Below are 18402 nucleotides of genomic sequence, written 5' to 3'. Positions count from 1 at the left end.
TCACAATACATACCCTTTCTCGCCTGGGTTGGAATATAAACTTCAAAAAATCTTCCCCAGTGCCGGCTCAGCGAATTTCCTTTCTAGGAATGATACTCGACTCATCCCGGGGGTTGGTTCTTCTTCCCCCGGAAAAGATCTCAGTCTTACAAGCGAGAAGCTCAGAAGCTCTCTCAGCCTCGCTCTCACTCTCTGCGCTTCAGTATGAGAGTCCTCGGCAGGATGATAGCAGCTATGGAGGCGGTTCCATTTGCCCAACTACACCTCCATCCTCTACAGCATGCCCTCCTGGCTGTTTGGGACAGGAACCCGTTTTCCCTAGACCGTCGGTTCCTCCTTCCCCACCGAGTCAGACAGTCTCTCAGGTGGTGGACATTGAAATCCTCCCTGAATCAAGGGAAGTCTTTTCTTCCAGTACACTGGCTGGTTGTGAACACAGACGCCAGTCTTCTAGGCTGGGGAGCGGTGTTCCTTCATCACACTGCTCAGGGCCGCTGGTCCCCCCAGGAATCACGCCTTCCTATCAACATCTTGGAAATCCGGGCGATCAGGCTGGCACTTCTCCAGTTCCATCCCTTCCTAGCAGGTCGCCCAATCAGGATTCAGTCCGACAACGCCACTGCAGTGGCATACATCAACCACCAAGGGGGAACCCGCAGCAGGGCGGCCATGACAGAGGTAGGCCACATCCTCCGATGGGCCGAGGAAAACCGCTCAATGATCTCTGCGGTTCACATCCCGGGAGCGGACAATTGGAGGCAGACTTCCTCAGTCGGCAATGCCTCGACTCCGGGGAGTGGTCTCTCCATCCGGAGATCTTCCACCAGATCTGCTGTCGTTGGGGAACCCCGGACGTGGATCTGATGGCCTCACGGCTGAATTCCAAGGTTCCCGACTTCATGGCTCGGTCCCACGATCCGGCAGCCATCGGGGCAGACGCTCTTGTACTCCCGTGGCATCATTTTCGGCTTCCGAACATATTTCCCCCGCTTCCTCTCCTGCCGAGAATCATCAAGAAAATCAGAGCGGAGAGGGTACCGGTAATCCTGATTGCACCAGATTGGCCGTACCGAGCGTGGTACGCGGAACTAGTTCAACTAGTTGCCGACGTTCCCTGGCGATTACCGAATCGAGCAGATCTGCTATCTCAAGGCCCCTTTCACCACCAGAACTCAGAAGCCCTGTGTTTGACGGCATGGCCGTTGAGTCCTCGGTCCTAACCCAGGCAGGTTTCTCTCCAGAAGTCATAACTACCATGATCAGCGTAGAAAGCCTACGTCTATGCGTATCTATCATCGCACTAGAAAGACTTTCTTTTCATGGTGTAGCGACCGAGGACGTTCTCCTCTACATTTTTCCATCCCTTCCATTCTCGAGTTCTTACAAACGGGTTTGGACTTGGGTCTCGCCCTTAGTTCTCTCAAGGGGCAGATCTCAGCCCTGTCTGTTCTCTTCCAACGCAGGATTGCCAACAGATTACAGGTCAAGACTTTTATTCAAGGAATCTCCCATCGGGCGCCCCCCTATAGGATGCCGTTGGAACCATGGGATCTTAATCTGGTCCTCGGAGTTTTGCAACAGGCTCCTTTCGATCCTCTACAGGAGGTTTCCCTGTCTCTTCTTTCATGGAAAGTTGCTTTTCTAGTTGCGGTCACCTCTATCAGACGAGTCTCCGAGCTGGCGGCTCTGTCCTCTCAAGTTCCGTTCCTGAATTTTCATCAGGATAAGGTGGTTTTGAGGACATCCCCGGCTTTTCTACCGAAAGTTGTATCCTCTTTTCATCTCAATGAGGAGATTGTCTTACCGTCACTCTGTCCGGCACCAGTCCATCGCATCGAGAAGGCCCTTCACACACTGGATTTAGTGAGAGCTCTTAGGAGATACATCTCACGGACAGCGTCTTTCCGCAGGTCAGATGCCCTATTCGTGCTCCCGGAAGGTCCGATGAAAGGGTTTCCCGCTTCCAAGGCGACAATAGCCAAATGGATCCGTTCGGCTATTCAAGAGTCCTACCGAGTTAGAGGTCTTCCTGTCCCAGCAGGGATTAAGGCTCACTCCACTCGATCAGTGGGTGCGTCTTGGGCCATCCGGCACCAAGCTTTGGCAGCACAAGTTTGTAAGGCTGCGACTTGGTCCAGCCTGCATACCTTTACAAAACATTACCATATTTACTCTCAGGCCTCGGCAGATGCGACCGTCGGCAGACGAATTTTGCAGGTGGCTGTGCCGCATCTGTAACTTGTGGGTGCAAGTAGCAATTGCAGTTAATTGTTTCCCACCCAGGGACTGCTTTAGGACGTCCCATGGTCCTGTGTCCCCCAATGAGGCGTAGGAGAAAAGGAGATTTTTGTGTACTCACCGTAAAATCCTTTTCTCCGAGCCAATCATTGGGAGACACAGCACCCACCCTGTTAGCCTATTGGCTTTGGTTTTTGTTGAGTTAACTTGGTTTTTGACATAGTTCATCCTTGTTAAATATTAAGCTCCTACTGCTTTGTTACCGAACTGGTTCACTGAGAGCCAGCAGGAGGGTGTATACTGCAGGGGAGGAGCTATTCTTTCTGTGTTTACTTAGTGTCCTCCTAGTGGCAGCAGCATAACACCCATGTTCCTGTGTCCCCCAATGATTGGCTCGGAGAAAAGGATTTTACGGCGAGTACACAAAAATCTCCTTTTTGTTTTCAGAGTCCTCGCTCTTGGATTCTGATGATTTTTTTACCCCCAGTTATGTTATATATAATATATAGCTTCAGTTCTTCCTCTTTCTCCTGCCGCCGGCCTCCTGTCATGACTAACAGGTCACTTATCTCTGTGACCTGCTCCCCTGTCCCAGATGTCACGTAGATGCCATAGTTTCCAGAGGTGGCACAAATCGATAATCCGCCTCTCGCCCCTGGGAATGATAGCACTTTGGTGAGATCTTGGGCGAGGGAACAGGGCCAGAACAGAGTGAACGGTCAGTTACAGACAGGAGGCCAGCAGCGGAAGGAGAAAGAGTGGAGAGGCCAAAGAGCTGTGAGCCAAGCTTCATGCTCTTGCAAGCTCATTTGTACAAACATTCACTGATTTGCTTTCTAGAAAACCGAAAAACAGACTTCTAATAAAAAGGTATGGACGTCATTAACATTTCAGATGCGTTACATAGACCACGTTGGTCTAGGGTGATTAAACCTGCTAACAGGTAATAGAATGTTTCATAAGTTGCACTTAACTCTAAATTAGTTACCTACAAGAGCAGGGCAAACCACACAAGCCCCTCTGCGCCCGCTTCGCTACTTCGTCAGGAGCCATGTTTGTGCATTTAGGATTTCTTGTATATGTATTAAGTGCATAATTTGTTATATTGAGGTTAATTCTGTTGTAGCTTATTCCCAGTTTTATGTGTAATACAGGGTTTATGGGGTTAGTGTATGGCACAGGGTTTTACTGTTTGATATTTCTGAATAACTGTGCCATGCACTCTCCGCCCAGGCGTTGAATGTGGCATAACGCTATATTATGGCTGGAGTGTTTCTCTAATAGCCATGCCCTTTACTATGCGCCCCTTGTGTGATCCTGCTATACTGGATTCTTTTTGTTTTAAAGTGGCGTACTGGTATTAATCCTAAATCTTGTTTCTTTACACTGTAATCTGTTGTATATGTGTTACAGTTTTGTTCACCATGGATCCATATTGGATTGTGAGGAGGCAGATTGGGATTTCACTATGAATCTCAACGTGCGAAGCATGTATCTCATGATCAAAGCATTCCTGCCAAAAGTAAGGGCACAATGTTCTCATTCATCAATGACATATGTATTGTTTAACACCTACATCTCTAGTAGTTACTATATATTATGTGCATTGTGAAAAAAATGTAGGAACATGTATTTTTCAGCTTTGTAAAAAAAAAATGCAGTGAGTGAAAGGCTTGGTGCACTACTGCAACCATTTTTTCACAGGTCCTCTGTTTTACTATTTCATACTGCTTACAATTCAGATCCCTGGGCAGGCCACGGCCTTCTTTATAATGGCTATATCTGTCTGGTTTGCACTTCTGGAGAAGTTTATTCTACTGCTAATCTGTGTTAAAGGGAACCTGTCAGCCCCAAAATGGAAGGCGAGCTAAGCCCACCGGCATCAGGGGCATCAGGCCTCTCTGACCTTTCCCGGCGCCTGCGCACTGCCCTGTTGAGGGCAGACAAAGTACGCCGGAGCCGCAGCGTGAAGAGAAGAAGAGGACGTCATCTGATGAAGATAGGAGGCGCCAGACCGGACCGCGACACTTATCGGACCAGAGCCGGACCGGGACCGCCCCTGGGTGAGTATAATCTAACCTCTATTTATCATCTTTCAGGATAAATCGGGGGCATATCTACAGCATTCCAGAATGCTGTAGATAAGCCCCTGATGCCGGTGGGCTTAACTCATCTTCCATTTTGAGGGTGACAGGTTCCCTTTAAAAGGAACCTGACAATGGATTCATGCTGCTCGATCCACGGGTAGCATGCATCAGACATTGGACCAGGCATGTTTGACTCTTTCTCTTGACACTACAGCGTTTCAGAGTAAAACTTACTTTAAAAGCTGCCAGGGACTGAACCACACAGGAGACTTGTCGGATAGGCAGTTCCCCAGCAGATTCTCCCCACCAGCTGCTAGTGACTGACACGTCTCTATACACGCACACATGGAGAGATCTGTCAGTCAATGGTAGCCGGCGAGGAGAAGCCACCAGGCGCCTACCTGTCTGACTAGTCTCCCGCACATCTTGATGCCTGAAGGCTTTCAAAGTCTGATTTTCTCTGATACGGAGTCAGATCTACCTGGCTGAAATTATACAGTGTCTGTTACACACTGCCTGTGGATTGGGAAGCATTTATCAGTTGTCAGATTCCTTTTAGTTTGGTCTTATTGTATTCTTGACCTTTTGTTCTAATTATTAAAAATTGTCTACAGCTCCTATGCCAACCTATGTGTTTCCATGGTAACAGACTACAAATAATTCTTCTGTAGTCTGATTAAGTAGTCATACACCCCTGTTCTTGTCCCCACTTCTGGTACCCAACAGGACGGTAGTAGGGGACATAAATTAGTTTGATTACAAGATCATGCCACAAATGGTTTTTGTAGTCTGTTACTATGGAGACACACAGATTTGAAGAGGAGATGTAGTCTCAGAATGGTAGTAAATCTGTAGTAATATTTTTTTTACAAATAAAATAAACCATATATATATAAATCGAGGAGATGGCAGCTTTCTTCCAGACTTAGGGTAACTTCCGTCTGCAGATGCGTGATATGGCACCTCGGCTCTGTTCACTTTAGGGAAGCGGAGCTGCAATATTAGACGCCACTCTTGTACAGGTATTGGGCTGTTTCTGGAAGAAAGCCGCCATGTGTCTTACCAACTCAATTTATACTTACAGCTCGCTCACTAACATGCAAGTTAGGCCCAACTGAGAACAGTTCTTGTGGTAAAACAAAGGATTTTATTCATATATAAGAGCAATTTGAAGCACGAATTAAAGGATATATAGTGACTATCAGAGTCATGTCATAAACATACAACAAATTACATAGGCATGAATAGGCATCAATACATCACCGGGTATTCTAGAATCACTCCTCAATCGGCGGGACCTCGATTTAGTGAGGAGGAAAATTGCGGGAAAACATCAAGGCGGCCAGCACGTCTGCTTCACCGGTCTGAAGAAAGTCCCTACCTCACTGAATCAGCCCCATTCTTTATATTCTTTTCTTATCTGACTATATCCGCTTCTGTGCAGTACATTGTACAAAATCATCGTTGTATACCGTAATTCATCACGCACTGTCATGTGCAATGAAGACTTCCAGAACCTTGTAGCACATGATTACCTTTTAAGATCATGCTCAGTTAGTTGTTTTTCCAAGGGTCTAATCAGCTTATTTTGTTCTTTTCAAGGTTTTTATACTCCTGTTTTGTGAGTGATAAGAGCTAGTTTCAACTAGGCTATTCTCCTTCTGCAGCCCTATTTTGTCCTATATTAACCTTGTACTCATACTCTAAAGCAAGAAGCCATATTGATCACTATATATGTCTGGATACCTATTACATCCATACAATCAATCTTGTCCCATTTGTGTCACACCATGTTTTACTAAACCTGTATAATCTCTACTCATAAGAGCGTTGGACATTGGTGTCACTTTAATTCCTAATGTTTTCCAGATGCTTGCTCAAAAATCAGGCAACATTATCAACATGTCTTCAGTAGCTTCCAGTATTAAAGGTACAGTATGCATTACTAATAGACCTTAAAGGAGATCTTACCTTTCACATAATATTCTGCACTTGCTGCAGTTTGTTAAACCGCAAGCTAACCGCGCTGTACTCATCTGCTCCGGGTTCACTGCTTAGTCTCTGCCACTACTCCTGATGTCTAGCGTTTGGATGCAACGCTGACATCAGGACAAGATGTGGCAGCCAATCAGCTCAGCGAATGTGAATGGGGTGGTTTGTGTAATTTGGCACAGCCGCTTAGCTCAGTGATTGGGTGTCACACTCTTGATGTGATATCAGCGCTTTAACCAATATCTGACGCCGGTAGCAGCAGTGGAGTCTCGTTATTGGACCCAGGGCAGGTAAGGGCAGCGTTGTTTGTGTTCTAACTACCTGCACCCAGGCCTGAATATTATCTGAAAGGGAATAACCCCTTTAATTATATAAATGTTTTAGTATTCCCCGTCTGGCTCATTAAACTATGTTTTCTTGAATCGTCGCAACATTTTGAGAAAAATATATTTGTCTTGTGCAGCCCGGCTCTGGTGTGGACAGCATGAATTGAGTGACAGGTTCCTTTCAGTGTATGTTCTGTATAGATACAGTGGCATGTGAAGTCATTGCTTAACAGGGTTGTCCCCTACTTCCTCATGTTTGGCCTCATTAAAATAAAAACACTTATATTCACCTCCGGTGCCAGTGCCGTTCCAGCGGTGTCGACACTTACATTCCCGGGGTTCACTTGAGGTTTTTACGTCATGCGAGCTCTGCGCCCTCTTAGCGCCGGCGTCACTGTCCCAGCCTTTAAACGTATTAAACATCAATATGAAGGCAGATGCACTGACCTACTCTTGATGTCTGATTTTCCCAACTGCAGGGACAGTGACGCCAGCCCTGATTTTGGGCGCATGGCTCATTTGACATAGCAACCTCATGTGAGCCCAGGAAATGCGAATGCGGTCACTGCTGGAACAGTATCGGCATCAGGGCCAAACATGTGGAATGTCAAGGGGCTGTCCGAGTAATGGACAACCCCTTTAAGTAGAGGACCCAAGTATATATATTCGTATCAGAGCCCAGACATCCAATATGTGCTATCGCTTACAGGGATTATCCACCTGTTTATTGCAGCACTACACGACTTGCTCTAGCTACGTATTTCATTTGCCCAAATTTTTTTTTTTTTTTCTGATCAGGCATGTTTAGTCTACCCATGATAATAACCACTTTCTGAGACATCTGGAAATATTGTACAAGAATTCTATTTTTACAGATTGACACCATTGACGTCTTACAAAGCTTTTTTAATATATATGTGTGTTTGATAAATTTTTTGACTCAATATGCAACCCTAGAAATATCCATTTGCAGACACTTTATTTGACACGGTCTTACCATGTGATATGGCGAAATTATCCAGTTTAGTACAAAGTGACATTTGTCTGGTGCAGTAAATTGATTTAATGACCATAATGCCACAAGACTACCGGGGCGTGTACGAGCCAGCAGGGGCGTGTACGAGCCAGCAGGGGCGTGTACGAGCCAGCAGGGGCGTGTACGAGCCAGCAGGGGCGTGTACTAGCCAGCAGGGGCGTGTACTAGCCAGCAGGGGCGTGTACGAACCAGCAGGGGCGTGTACGAGCTAGCAGGGGCGTGTACGAGCCAGCAGGGGCGTGTATGAGCCAGCAAGGGCGTGTACGAGCCAGCCTGCAAATTACTCTCACGAGCTTCACACACCTTCTAACAACTGATCGGAGAAGGTGCCCATGGTTTTGACTCTCCTGTAGAACAGCCATTAGTTTCAAGAGACTGGATATTTCCTTTAGCAGCCACAGTGTTGTCTCATTTTATGCAATGATGAGGTGCAATAACACAATGAAACATTTCTTATACTTGTCACTAATCTGATTCTCCACTTTCTTTGTGTTTCATTGTCTCATGTCACCAGGCTCATTGGTCTCTTGGTCTTGTGATCTCAGAGATCCACCCCTAGACATCTCTGGTGGTGTCTTCTCTCTAGAGTACTCAAGGATCCCGAGTCTGAAATCAGACATGCCGGATCCTTATATTCCCCGACAATCTTCTGTCGGGAGCCCCCATACACATTTGACTCTCGGGGGAACCAGTTGATAGCTGCTAGTTCAGCCGTTAGTCTAATGTAAAATTCTTATATCCTTTGCTTTGTGAAATGTCTGAATGTTTGGCTGAAATTATTGATCACTTCCTTTTATATTTCTGCTGTGGATTCATACAATGCTGAACATTGCGCAGCTGCAGGCTGACATCAGGAATACTGATCAGCTGGGTAACCCATAGACAGTTCATTCACTAGCACTGTACTGTCTGTATACTGGAGGTAATGCTGTGCCTAAGGCCCTTATATTTCTGTTTTTTTCCCTTCCAGGAGTTGTAAACAGATGTGTATATAGCACATCAAAGGCCGCAGTCATTGGTCTAACCAAGTCTGTCGCTGCAGATTTTATTGAGCAAGGGATCCGATGTAACTGCATATGTCCAGGTAAGTGAATTTCTGTGAAATGTAAAGGGTTAACAATAGCATCTCTTCCAATTCATCCCTCTGCATTATTTCCCTTTCACATGTGGTATACTGAAGCCTGAGTTGTAGGATCAGCTGTAATGTCTTGCATCCCAAGCGCGTTGTAATTAGTGTTGAGCGTTACCTTCCGATATTCAAAAGTATCGGTATCGGATTGGATCAGCCGATATCCAAAAAATATCGGATATCGCCAATACCGATACCAATGCAAGTCAATGGGACACAAATATCGGAACGTAAATAAGCCCTTTCTCTCCTTTTATATGCTGTTCCGGAGGGGGGAAGAGTGTGGGCGGTGCGTGGGCGGACACTGTGAGTGTCTGTGTGTGCGGGCGGGGTCTGTGCGGGACCGTGAGTGGTCTGTGTGTGCCTGCCGGGGGGTCAGTACGGCCTGCCCGGGGGTCTGTACGGCCTGCCGGGGGGGGGTGCGGCCTCTCCGGGGTCTGTGCGGCTTGCCAGGGGGGGGTCTATGCGGCCTCTCCGGGGTCTGTGCGGCTTGCCGGGGGGTCTGTGCGGCCTCTCTGGGGTCTGTACGGCCTGCCGGGGAATCTGTGCGGCCTGTCCGGGGTCTGTGCGGCTTGCCGGGGGGTCTGTACGGCCTGCCGGGGGGTCTGTACGGCTTGCCGGGGGGGTTTGTGCGGCTTGCCGGGGGGGTCTGTACAGCCTGCCGGGGGTCTATGTGTCTATGCAGGCATCGTCCGATAGGACTACAAGTCCCATCGGGCTATGCCTGCTACAATGACAGTGATTGACACATTAGCCAATGATGGGACAGTAGTAGATCATCCGGCTAATGTGTTGAATGTAAAAAAAAAAAAAAAAAAATCATACATGCTCCATACATGCTCCATACATGCTACATACATGCTACATGCATGCTACATGCATGCTACATACATACATACATACTACATACATACTACATACATACTACATACATACAATACATTCATACATTACATACATGACATACATATAGAGATACAGTACATTAAACATAGATTACATACTCACCATTACTTGTCGCTTTGATCCCCGAAGCCAGTGTCAACCTGTAAAAAATATGAAAAAAACAAACAACCAATATACTCCCTGTCCGCAGAAATCCACGAGTGTCCCACGACGATCTCTCGTGGAGAGCAGCAGCAACAGCTGGTGCGACCGCACTCCGGGGGCCCCAGAAACACAATGACGGGAGTATATTGGTTGTTTGTTTTTTCCATATTTTTTACAGGTTGACACTGGCTTTGGGGATCAAAATGACAAGCAATGGTGAGTATGTAATCTATGTTTAATGTACTGTATGTCTATATGAATGCACTGTATGTAGCATGTATGTAGCATGTATGTAGCATGTATGTAGCATGTATGTAGCATGTATGTAGCATGTATGTAGAATGTATGTAGAATGTATGTATGTAGCATGTATGTAGTATGTAGCATGTATGTATGTACTGTATGTAGCATGTATGTAATATGTAGCATGTATGTATGTAGTATGTAGAATGTATGTATGTAGCATGTATGTAGTATGTATGTAGCATGTATGGAGTATGTATGGAGTATTTTTTTTTTTTACATTCAACACATTAGCCGGATGATGGGACTACTACTGTCCCATCATTGGCTAATGTGTCAATCACTGTCATTGTAGCAGGCATAGCCCGATGGGACTTGTAGTCCCAACGGACGATCCCTGCACAGACACAAAGACCCCCGGCAGGCCGTACAGACCCCCCGGCAAGCTGCACAGACCCCGGAGAGGCCGCACAGACCCCCCGGCAGGCCGTACAGACCCCGGAGAGGCCGCACAGACCCCCCGGCAGGCCGTACAGACCCCGGAGAGGCCATACAGACCCCCCCGGCAGGCCGCACAGACCCCCCCGGCAGGCCGTACAGACTCCCCGGCAGGCACGCACAGACCACCCACGGTCCCGCACAGAGACACGCAGTCTCTGCCCACGCACCGCCCACACTCAATTATACTGCATTTTTGCACTGTGCGAACTTCTGATTCCGGTATCCGATATCGCAAAAATATCGGAACTCGGTATCGGAATTCCGATACAGCGAATATTGGCCGATACCCAGCAGGAAAGCAAAGATCCAGTCGTAATAAAACCTAACTATGGGTTAATGAAGTTTCAGCAACTTTCTATGTGAATGAATTATTCGCCTTTTTCAAGATCTCTGCTTGTTGTCTGCAAGTGTAAATCTTGAAGCTCGATTTATGAATCCAGTCTAATATTTGTACAGTATAAGCTTAAACTAGACAGTCTGAAAATATGCAAAATTGTTCACAGTGGCTCCTACTAGGTGACTGCCCTGGCACTGGCTCATACAGAGTGACTGCACTGGCACTGGCTCATACTGGGTGACTGCCCTGGCACTGGCTTATACTGAGTGACGGCACTGGCTCATACTGAGTGACTGCCCTGGCACTGGCTCATACTGAGTGACTGCACTGGCTCATACTGGGTGACTGCCCTGGCACTGGCTCATACTGGGTGACTGCCCTGGCACTGGCTCATACTGAGTGACTGCCCTGGCACTGGCTCATACTGAGTGACTGCCCTGGCACTGGCTCATACTGAGTGACTGCACTGGCACTGGCTCATACTGGGTGACTGCCCTGGCACTGGCTCATACTGAGTGACTGCCCTGGCACTGGCTCATACTGAGTGACTGCCCTGGCACTGGCTCATACTGAGTGACTGCCCTGGCACTGGCTCATACTGAGTGACTGCACTGGCACTGGCTCATACTGGGTGACTGCCCTGGCACTGGCTCATACTGAGTGACTGCCCTGGCACTGGCTAATACTGAGTGACTGCCCTGGCACTGGCTCATACTGGGTGACTGCACTGGCACTGGCTCATACTGGGTGACTGCACTGGCACTGGCTCATACTGAGTGACTGCCCTGCACTGGCTCATACTGGGTGACTGCCCTGCCACTGGCTTATACTGGGTGACTGCCCTGGCACTGGCTCATACTGGGTGACTGCCCTGGCACTGGCTTATACTGGGTGACTGACTGCTCTGGCACTGGCTCCTACTGGGTGATTGCACTGGCTCCTACTGGGTGATTGCACTGGCTCCTACTGGGTGACTGCCCTCACACTGGCTCATACTGGGTGACTGCCCTGGCAGTGTCTCATACTCGGTGATTGCCCTGGCTCATACTGGGTGACTGCCTTGGCACTGGCTCATACTGGGTGATTGCCCTGGCAGTGGCTCATACTGGGTGATTGCGCTGGTTCATACTGGATGATTGCCCTGGCAGTGGCTCATACTGGGTGATTGCGCTGGTTCATACTGGATGATTGCCCTGGCAGTGGCTCATACTGGGTGATTGCCCTGGCTCATACTGGGTGATTGCCCTGGCACTGGCTCATACTGGGTGATTGCCCTGGCAGTAGCTCATACTGGGTGACTGCCCTGTCAGATCACTAGACACTGTTAAGTTCACACCTCCTATTGGTTGACTTGGCTTATGGCAAAATTTGGAATCCGATTGATATAACTGTTATAAGTCCTTAAATTGAACACATACATTTCTATTCACTACCTGCAAGCAGAGGTATTCGAGACAGAGAGAAATCCAAGTATATTTTAACCCCTTCATGACCTTGGGATTTTCTGTTTTTCCGTGTTCGTTTTTCGCTCCCCTCCTTCCCAGAGCCATAACTTTTTTATTTTTCCGTTAATATGGCCATGTGAGGGCTTATTTTTTGCGAAACTAGTTGTACTTTTGAACGACATAATTGGTTTTAGCATGTCATGTACTAGAAAACGGGAAAAAAATTCCAAGTGCGGTGAAATTGCAAAAAAAAAGTGCAGTCCCACACTTGTTTTTTGTTTGGCTTTTTTCTAGGTTCACTAAATGCCAAAACTGACCTGCCATTATGATTCTCCAGGTCAGTACGAGTTCATAGACACCTAACATGTCTAGGCTATTTTTTATCTAAGTGGTGAAAAAAAATTCCAAACTTTGCTAAAAAAAAAAAAAAATTGCGCCATTTTCCGATACCCGTAGCGTCTCCATTTTTCATGATCTGGGGTCGGTTGAGGGCTTATTTTTTGTGTGCCGAGCTGGCGTTTTTAATGATACCATTTCGGTGCAGATACGTTCTTTTGATCGCCCATTATTGCATTTTAATGCAATGTCACGGCGACCAAAAAAACGCAATTCTGGCGTTTCGAATTTTTTCACGCTACGCTGTTTAGCGATCAGGTTAATGCTTTTTTTTATTGATAGATCGGGCGATTCTGAACGCGGCGATACCAAATATGTGTAGGTTTGATTTTTTTTTATTGATTTATTTTGAATGGGGCGAAAGGGGGGTGATTTAAACTTTTATATTTTTTTTTATTTTTTTCACATTTTTTTTACTTTTTTTTTTTTTTTTACTTTTGCCATGCTTCTATAGCCTCCATAGGAGGCCAGAAGCTGGCACAATGTGATCGGCTCTGCTACATAGCAGTGATCATCAGATCATCTCAATGAAACAAAGGCTACCATCAGTAACACACTACGCCGCCAGGGACTCAGATCCTGCAGTGCCAGACGTGTCCCCATGCTTAAGCCAGTACATGTCCGGGCCCGTCTGAAGTTTGCTAGAGAGCATTTGAATTATCCAGAAGAGTATTAAGAGAATGTCATATGGTCTGATGAAACCAAAGTAGAACTGTTTGGTAGAAACAAAACTCATTGTGTCTGGAGGAGACAGAATGCTGAGTTGCATCCAAAGAACACCATACCTACTGTAAAGCATGGTGGTGGAAACATCATGCTTTGGGGCTGTTTCTCTGCAAAGGGAACAGGGTGACTGATCCGTGTGTATGAAATAATGAATGGGGCCATGTGTAGTGAGATTTTGAGTGCAAACCTCCTTCCATCCGCAAGGGCATTGAAGATGAAACGTGGATGGGTCTTTAAGCATGATAATGATCCCAAGCACACCGCCAGGGCAATGAAGCAGTGGCTTTGTAAGAAGCATATGAAGGTCCTGGAGTGGCCTAGCCAGTCTCCAGATCTCAACCACATAGAAAACCTTTGGAGGGAGTTGAAATCCGTGTTGCCCAGCGACAAGCCCCAAACATCACTGCTTTAGAGGAGATCTGCATGGAGGAATGGGCCAACACACTACCAACAGTGTGTGCCAACCTTGTGAAGACTTACAGAAAATGTTTGACCTCTGTCATTGCCAAAAAGGATATATAACAAAATATTGAGATGAACTTTTGTTAATAACCAAATACTTGTTTTCCACCTTAATTTGCAAATTAAATTTTTCCAAATCAGACAAGATGATTTTCTGGATTTATTTTCTCATTTTGACTCTCATAGTTGTGGTCTACCTATGATGTCAATTACAGGCCTCTCTCATCTTTGTAACTGGGAGAGCTTGCACAATTGGTGGCTGACTAAATACTTTTTTCCCCACTGTACATCACCTGAAGCGTCTACAGAAAAATCCACCATTCACTATAGGCTATTACTTATTGTTTAGCTTCCATGGATCCTTTCGCTGTATAGAGATGCTACAGATTACTGTAGGGTAATGTAAGCCAATATAGCCTAATATCATGGCGGTTTTCTTGTTATTTCTCTTGCCTACATTACATTGACATGGTTCAAACATGCTGTAAAATCTAAGTTATATTTAGGAACTGTGGATACACCATCATTGAGAGAAAGGATCCAGGCTAGGCCGAACCCTGAACAGGTACGAATGTGGAATATGCTAGTATTTCACTCTGAATTGATTGTATTTGTAGATATTTACAATTTTCCTGTGAATCGTCTAGGCTTTAAAGGACTTCCTTGCAAGACAACAGACTGGCAGAATGGCCACAGCAGAAGAAGTTGCCCATCTGTGTGTGTACCTGGCATCTGATGAAGTAAGTTGTCTAGTGATGGTTCCAAACCTACACAGTTTAGTCGTATCATCATGAAAAGCAATTGAAATCCTCTTATTCCTATGGGCTCGTCTGCCCTACCCTGATCAATAAATAGTTGGAGGTGGCTTAAAGCGATTTCCTGCTTGTCTCCAGAATGGGTGGTAGGTGAGGTGGTGAGTACCAGTCTCTAGCACTGGGAATACTGGGCTACATCTCTCAGTTGCATCTGTGTCCTGTAGTACTTCGCTGGTTTTGAGAGACATAAAAACAGCTTTTTCTTGGGGAAAGCATGGCTCTGCACTAGTTTTGGAGGGACAATGGACTACTCTTTCTGGGGGTATTGGACCCATGTTGTTTTAGGGCCGTATGTGGATGTGACACTGGATTGTATGTTATGTACAGTTGAGGTGTATGCAGCTCCCTGATCCTTGACTTCGTCACCAGAATTCTATATTTTAAAGTAGTGCTGTAAAAATATTGATATTTCCTATGTTTTGCATTCTTGCGTTATATTTTTCTTCGTATCTTATTTTTTTCTCCTTGTCTTTCATAGTCTGCTTATGTTACTGGTAACGCACACATCATCGATGGTGGTTGGAGTCTGTAAATCGGGTGACTTAAATTTGCTGACAGATGAACCACTTCACCAAAAATCAATGGAAATCGAGCACAACAGTTGGTGTTGTACAGGGTCACTTTTCATGAGCCCAAATAGTTTTGATGTCTTTGTTTCACAAGTAATGTTTTGTTTTTGTTTTTCTACTTGGATTAGCTTGTGTACAGTATTAAAAAACAATTACTGCCCCATGGCGGGTGGATTAATCCTCCAGGAGATGTTGGATCCAACACGTGAGGTGGGCTGCGCTGCTGAAGTTAATCAAGTCTTCAAGAATGATGATGATGAAAATATGTTTTTTATTCACAATGCGTTTCAACAACGTACCGGCTTTCTTTATCAAGTGAAAAAATATTACTTTGTACTATAAAGTTCACAATTTGTTGATAAGGTCGTTTGGAAATGTAGTTAATATTATTTTACAAAAATAATGTAACAAGGCCAAGTAATGTAATGTGATTAGAGACAAAATAAAACAATTACTTTTATATTGGACTCTCCTTAATGAGATGGAAAGAAATCAGTCAGCTCAAACAGACCGTGTAAGTAAAACACAGCGATTAGATCACAAAAACATTGTTTTTTGCCTTTGTTGGGCAGAAACTGGAGTTTAATCAAATGTGTTGATTAGGGGTCTGGCCGCACCCTTGGTGGGGCCAAGAGGCTCAGTACACAATTTTTCCCACTGGTTTTACATGCTCCGGCCTCCTGCCCTGTCAGTTTGGACCAACATACTTTCCAATAACAGAGCAATTAATGTGTTACGATGTTTCCAATGACGTAATAGTATACTGAAGAAACTTTGTAATCTCTTATTCTGTCCTATAATTGAGTGATGTCGTCAGTGCACGATACCGGGGCGAGGTTATGGAACAAGTGGAGTGTTACCTGTCTAAACATCCCCATCCCTGTATCTTGCACTGACTGTCTCTCAGTTCTAGGATAAAATCTGAATACAGAAGTCCCTACTGAGAGATCAAGTTACATTCTGCAACCCATGAATGTCTATGGCCTGGAAATCGAGAGCTACTAGAGGGAGACAGATGTGGCTGCAGCTTCTTCTGAGTGTTGTATGTCACCCCAAAGCTTACAAAAGCTTCCAACAGCACCAAGATTAGTGTATATATACCGATTAACAGCCATTTTACTGTGGGTAAAATCCTGGAGGGCATTCTAAGGGATGCTATACTGGAGTATCTGAAGAGGAATAACCTCATGACCCAGTATCAGCACGGGTTTACTAGGGACCGATCATGTCAGACTAATTTGATCAGCTTCTATGAAGAGGTAAGTTCCGGACTGGACCAAGGGAACCCAGTAGATGTAGTGTATATGGACTTTTCAAAAGCTTTTGATACGGTGCCACACAAAGGTTGATACATAAAATGAGAATAATGGGGATAGGGGAAAATATGTGTAAGTGGGTTGAGAGTTGGCTCAGGGATAGGAAACAAAGGGTGGTTATTAATGGAGCACACTCGGACTGGGTCACGGTTAGTAGTGGGGTACCACAGGGGTCAGTATTGGGCCCTCTTCTTTTTAACATATTTATTAATGACCTTGTAGGGGGCATTCAGAGTAGAATTTCAATATTTGCAGATGACACTAAACTCTGCAGGGTAATCAATACAGAGGAGGACAATTTTATATTACAGGCTGATTTATGTAAACTAGAAGCTTGGGCTGATAAGTGGCAAATGAGCTTTAATGGGGATAAATGTAAGGTCATGCACTTGGGTAGAAGTAATAAGATGTATAACTATGTGCTTAATTCTAAAACTCTGGGCAAAACCGTCAATGAAAAAGACCTGGGTGTATGGGTGGATGACAAACTCATATTCAGTGGCCAGTGTCAGGCAGCTGCTACAAAGGCAAATAAAATAATGGGATGCATTAAAAGAGGCATAGATGCTCATGAGGAGAACATCATTTTACCTCTATACAAGTCACTAGTGCGACCACACTTAGAATACTGTGCACAGTTCTGGTCTCCGGTGTATAAGAAAGACATAGCTGGACTGGAGCGGGTGCAGAGAAGAGCGACCAAGGTTATTAGAGGACTGGGGGGTCTGCCATACCAAGATAGGTTATTACACTTGGGGCTATTTAGTTTGGAAAATCGAAGACTAAGGAGTGATCTTATGTTAATGTATAAATACATGAGGGGACAGTACAAAGACCTTTCTGCTGATCTTTTTAATCATAGACCGGTGACAGGGACAAGGGGGCATCCTCTACGTCTGGAGGAAAAAAGGTTTAAGCATAATAACAGACGCGGATTCTTTACTGTTAGAGCAGTGAGACTTTGGAACTCATGGAATTGAGTGACTCATTGCTTCAATTTAAGAGGGGACTGGATACCTTTCTGGAAAAGTATAATATTACAGGGTATATATATTAGATTCCTTGATAAGGCGTTGATCCAGGGAACTAGTCTGATTGCCATATGTGGGGTCGGGAAGGAATTTTTTTCCCCATGATGGAGCTTACTCTTACCGCATGGGTTTTTTTTGCCTTCCCCTGGATCAACATGTTAGGGCATGCTAGGCTATGGGTTGAACTAGATGGACTTAAAGTCTTCCTTCAACCTTAATAACTATGTAACTAAAATGTTAGGGGCTGAAGTGGTACCTTCATAATGTGTGGGTGATCCATCATATTATATGGGAGTCTGTTGGTGGACCATCATACTGTATGAGAGTCTGTGGGTGGATCATCATGCTGTATTGGGGCTGTGAGGGACCATCATACTGTATGGAGGAGGGCTGTGGTGGGACCATCCTGTTACTGGTGGGACATCATAATGTGCATGGAACCATTATACTATATGAGAGTCCGTGGGTGGACCATCATACTGTATTTGGGCTGTGGGGGACTATCACACTGTGCGGGGTGACCATTGTACTATGTGAGTCTGTGTGGGGACCATCATATAGTGTGGGGGAACCATGTTTCTATATGGAAGGTTTTGGGGAACCATCATGCTATGTGGAGGGATGTGGTGGGATTATTAGAATACTAGAATGTTAGAGTTGTAACGACCTCCAGGGTTTTCGTGTCCAACCCTCTCCTCAATGT

General features: G+C 45.6%; 1 protein-coding gene across 2 annotated transcripts in view; it reads left to right on the top strand.

Moving 5' to 3' along the window:
* The window catches only part of BDH2 (3-hydroxybutyrate dehydrogenase 2), a 47568-nt gene extending 31756 nt beyond the window's left edge, over window positions 1-15812 (top strand). For both annotated transcript variants that reach the window (XM_077278090.1, XM_077278098.1), the window contains exons 5-10: window positions 3652-3760; window positions 6195-6255; window positions 8650-8763; window positions 14475-14533; window positions 14616-14708; window positions 15262-15812. In XM_077278090.1, coding sequence (XP_077134205.1) covers window positions 3652-3760; window positions 6195-6255; window positions 8650-8763; window positions 14475-14533; window positions 14616-14708; window positions 15262-15315 — 490 coding nt within the window. In that variant the 3' untranslated portion in view covers window positions 15316-15812. The remainder of the gene's footprint in view (window positions 1-3651; window positions 3761-6194; window positions 6256-8649; window positions 8764-14474; window positions 14534-14615; window positions 14709-15261) is intronic.
* The last annotated feature ends 2590 nt before the right edge of the window (window positions 15813-18402 follow it).

Source organism: Ranitomeya variabilis, chromosome 1 (assembly GCF_051348905.1).
Source record: "Ranitomeya variabilis isolate aRanVar5 chromosome 1, aRanVar5.hap1, whole genome shotgun sequence".
NCBI classification, from domain to species: Eukaryota; Metazoa; Chordata; class Amphibia; order Anura; family Dendrobatidae; genus Ranitomeya; species Ranitomeya variabilis.
Note: the sequence above shows the minus strand (reverse complement) of the source record. Positions and strands in the feature narration are given on the sequence as shown.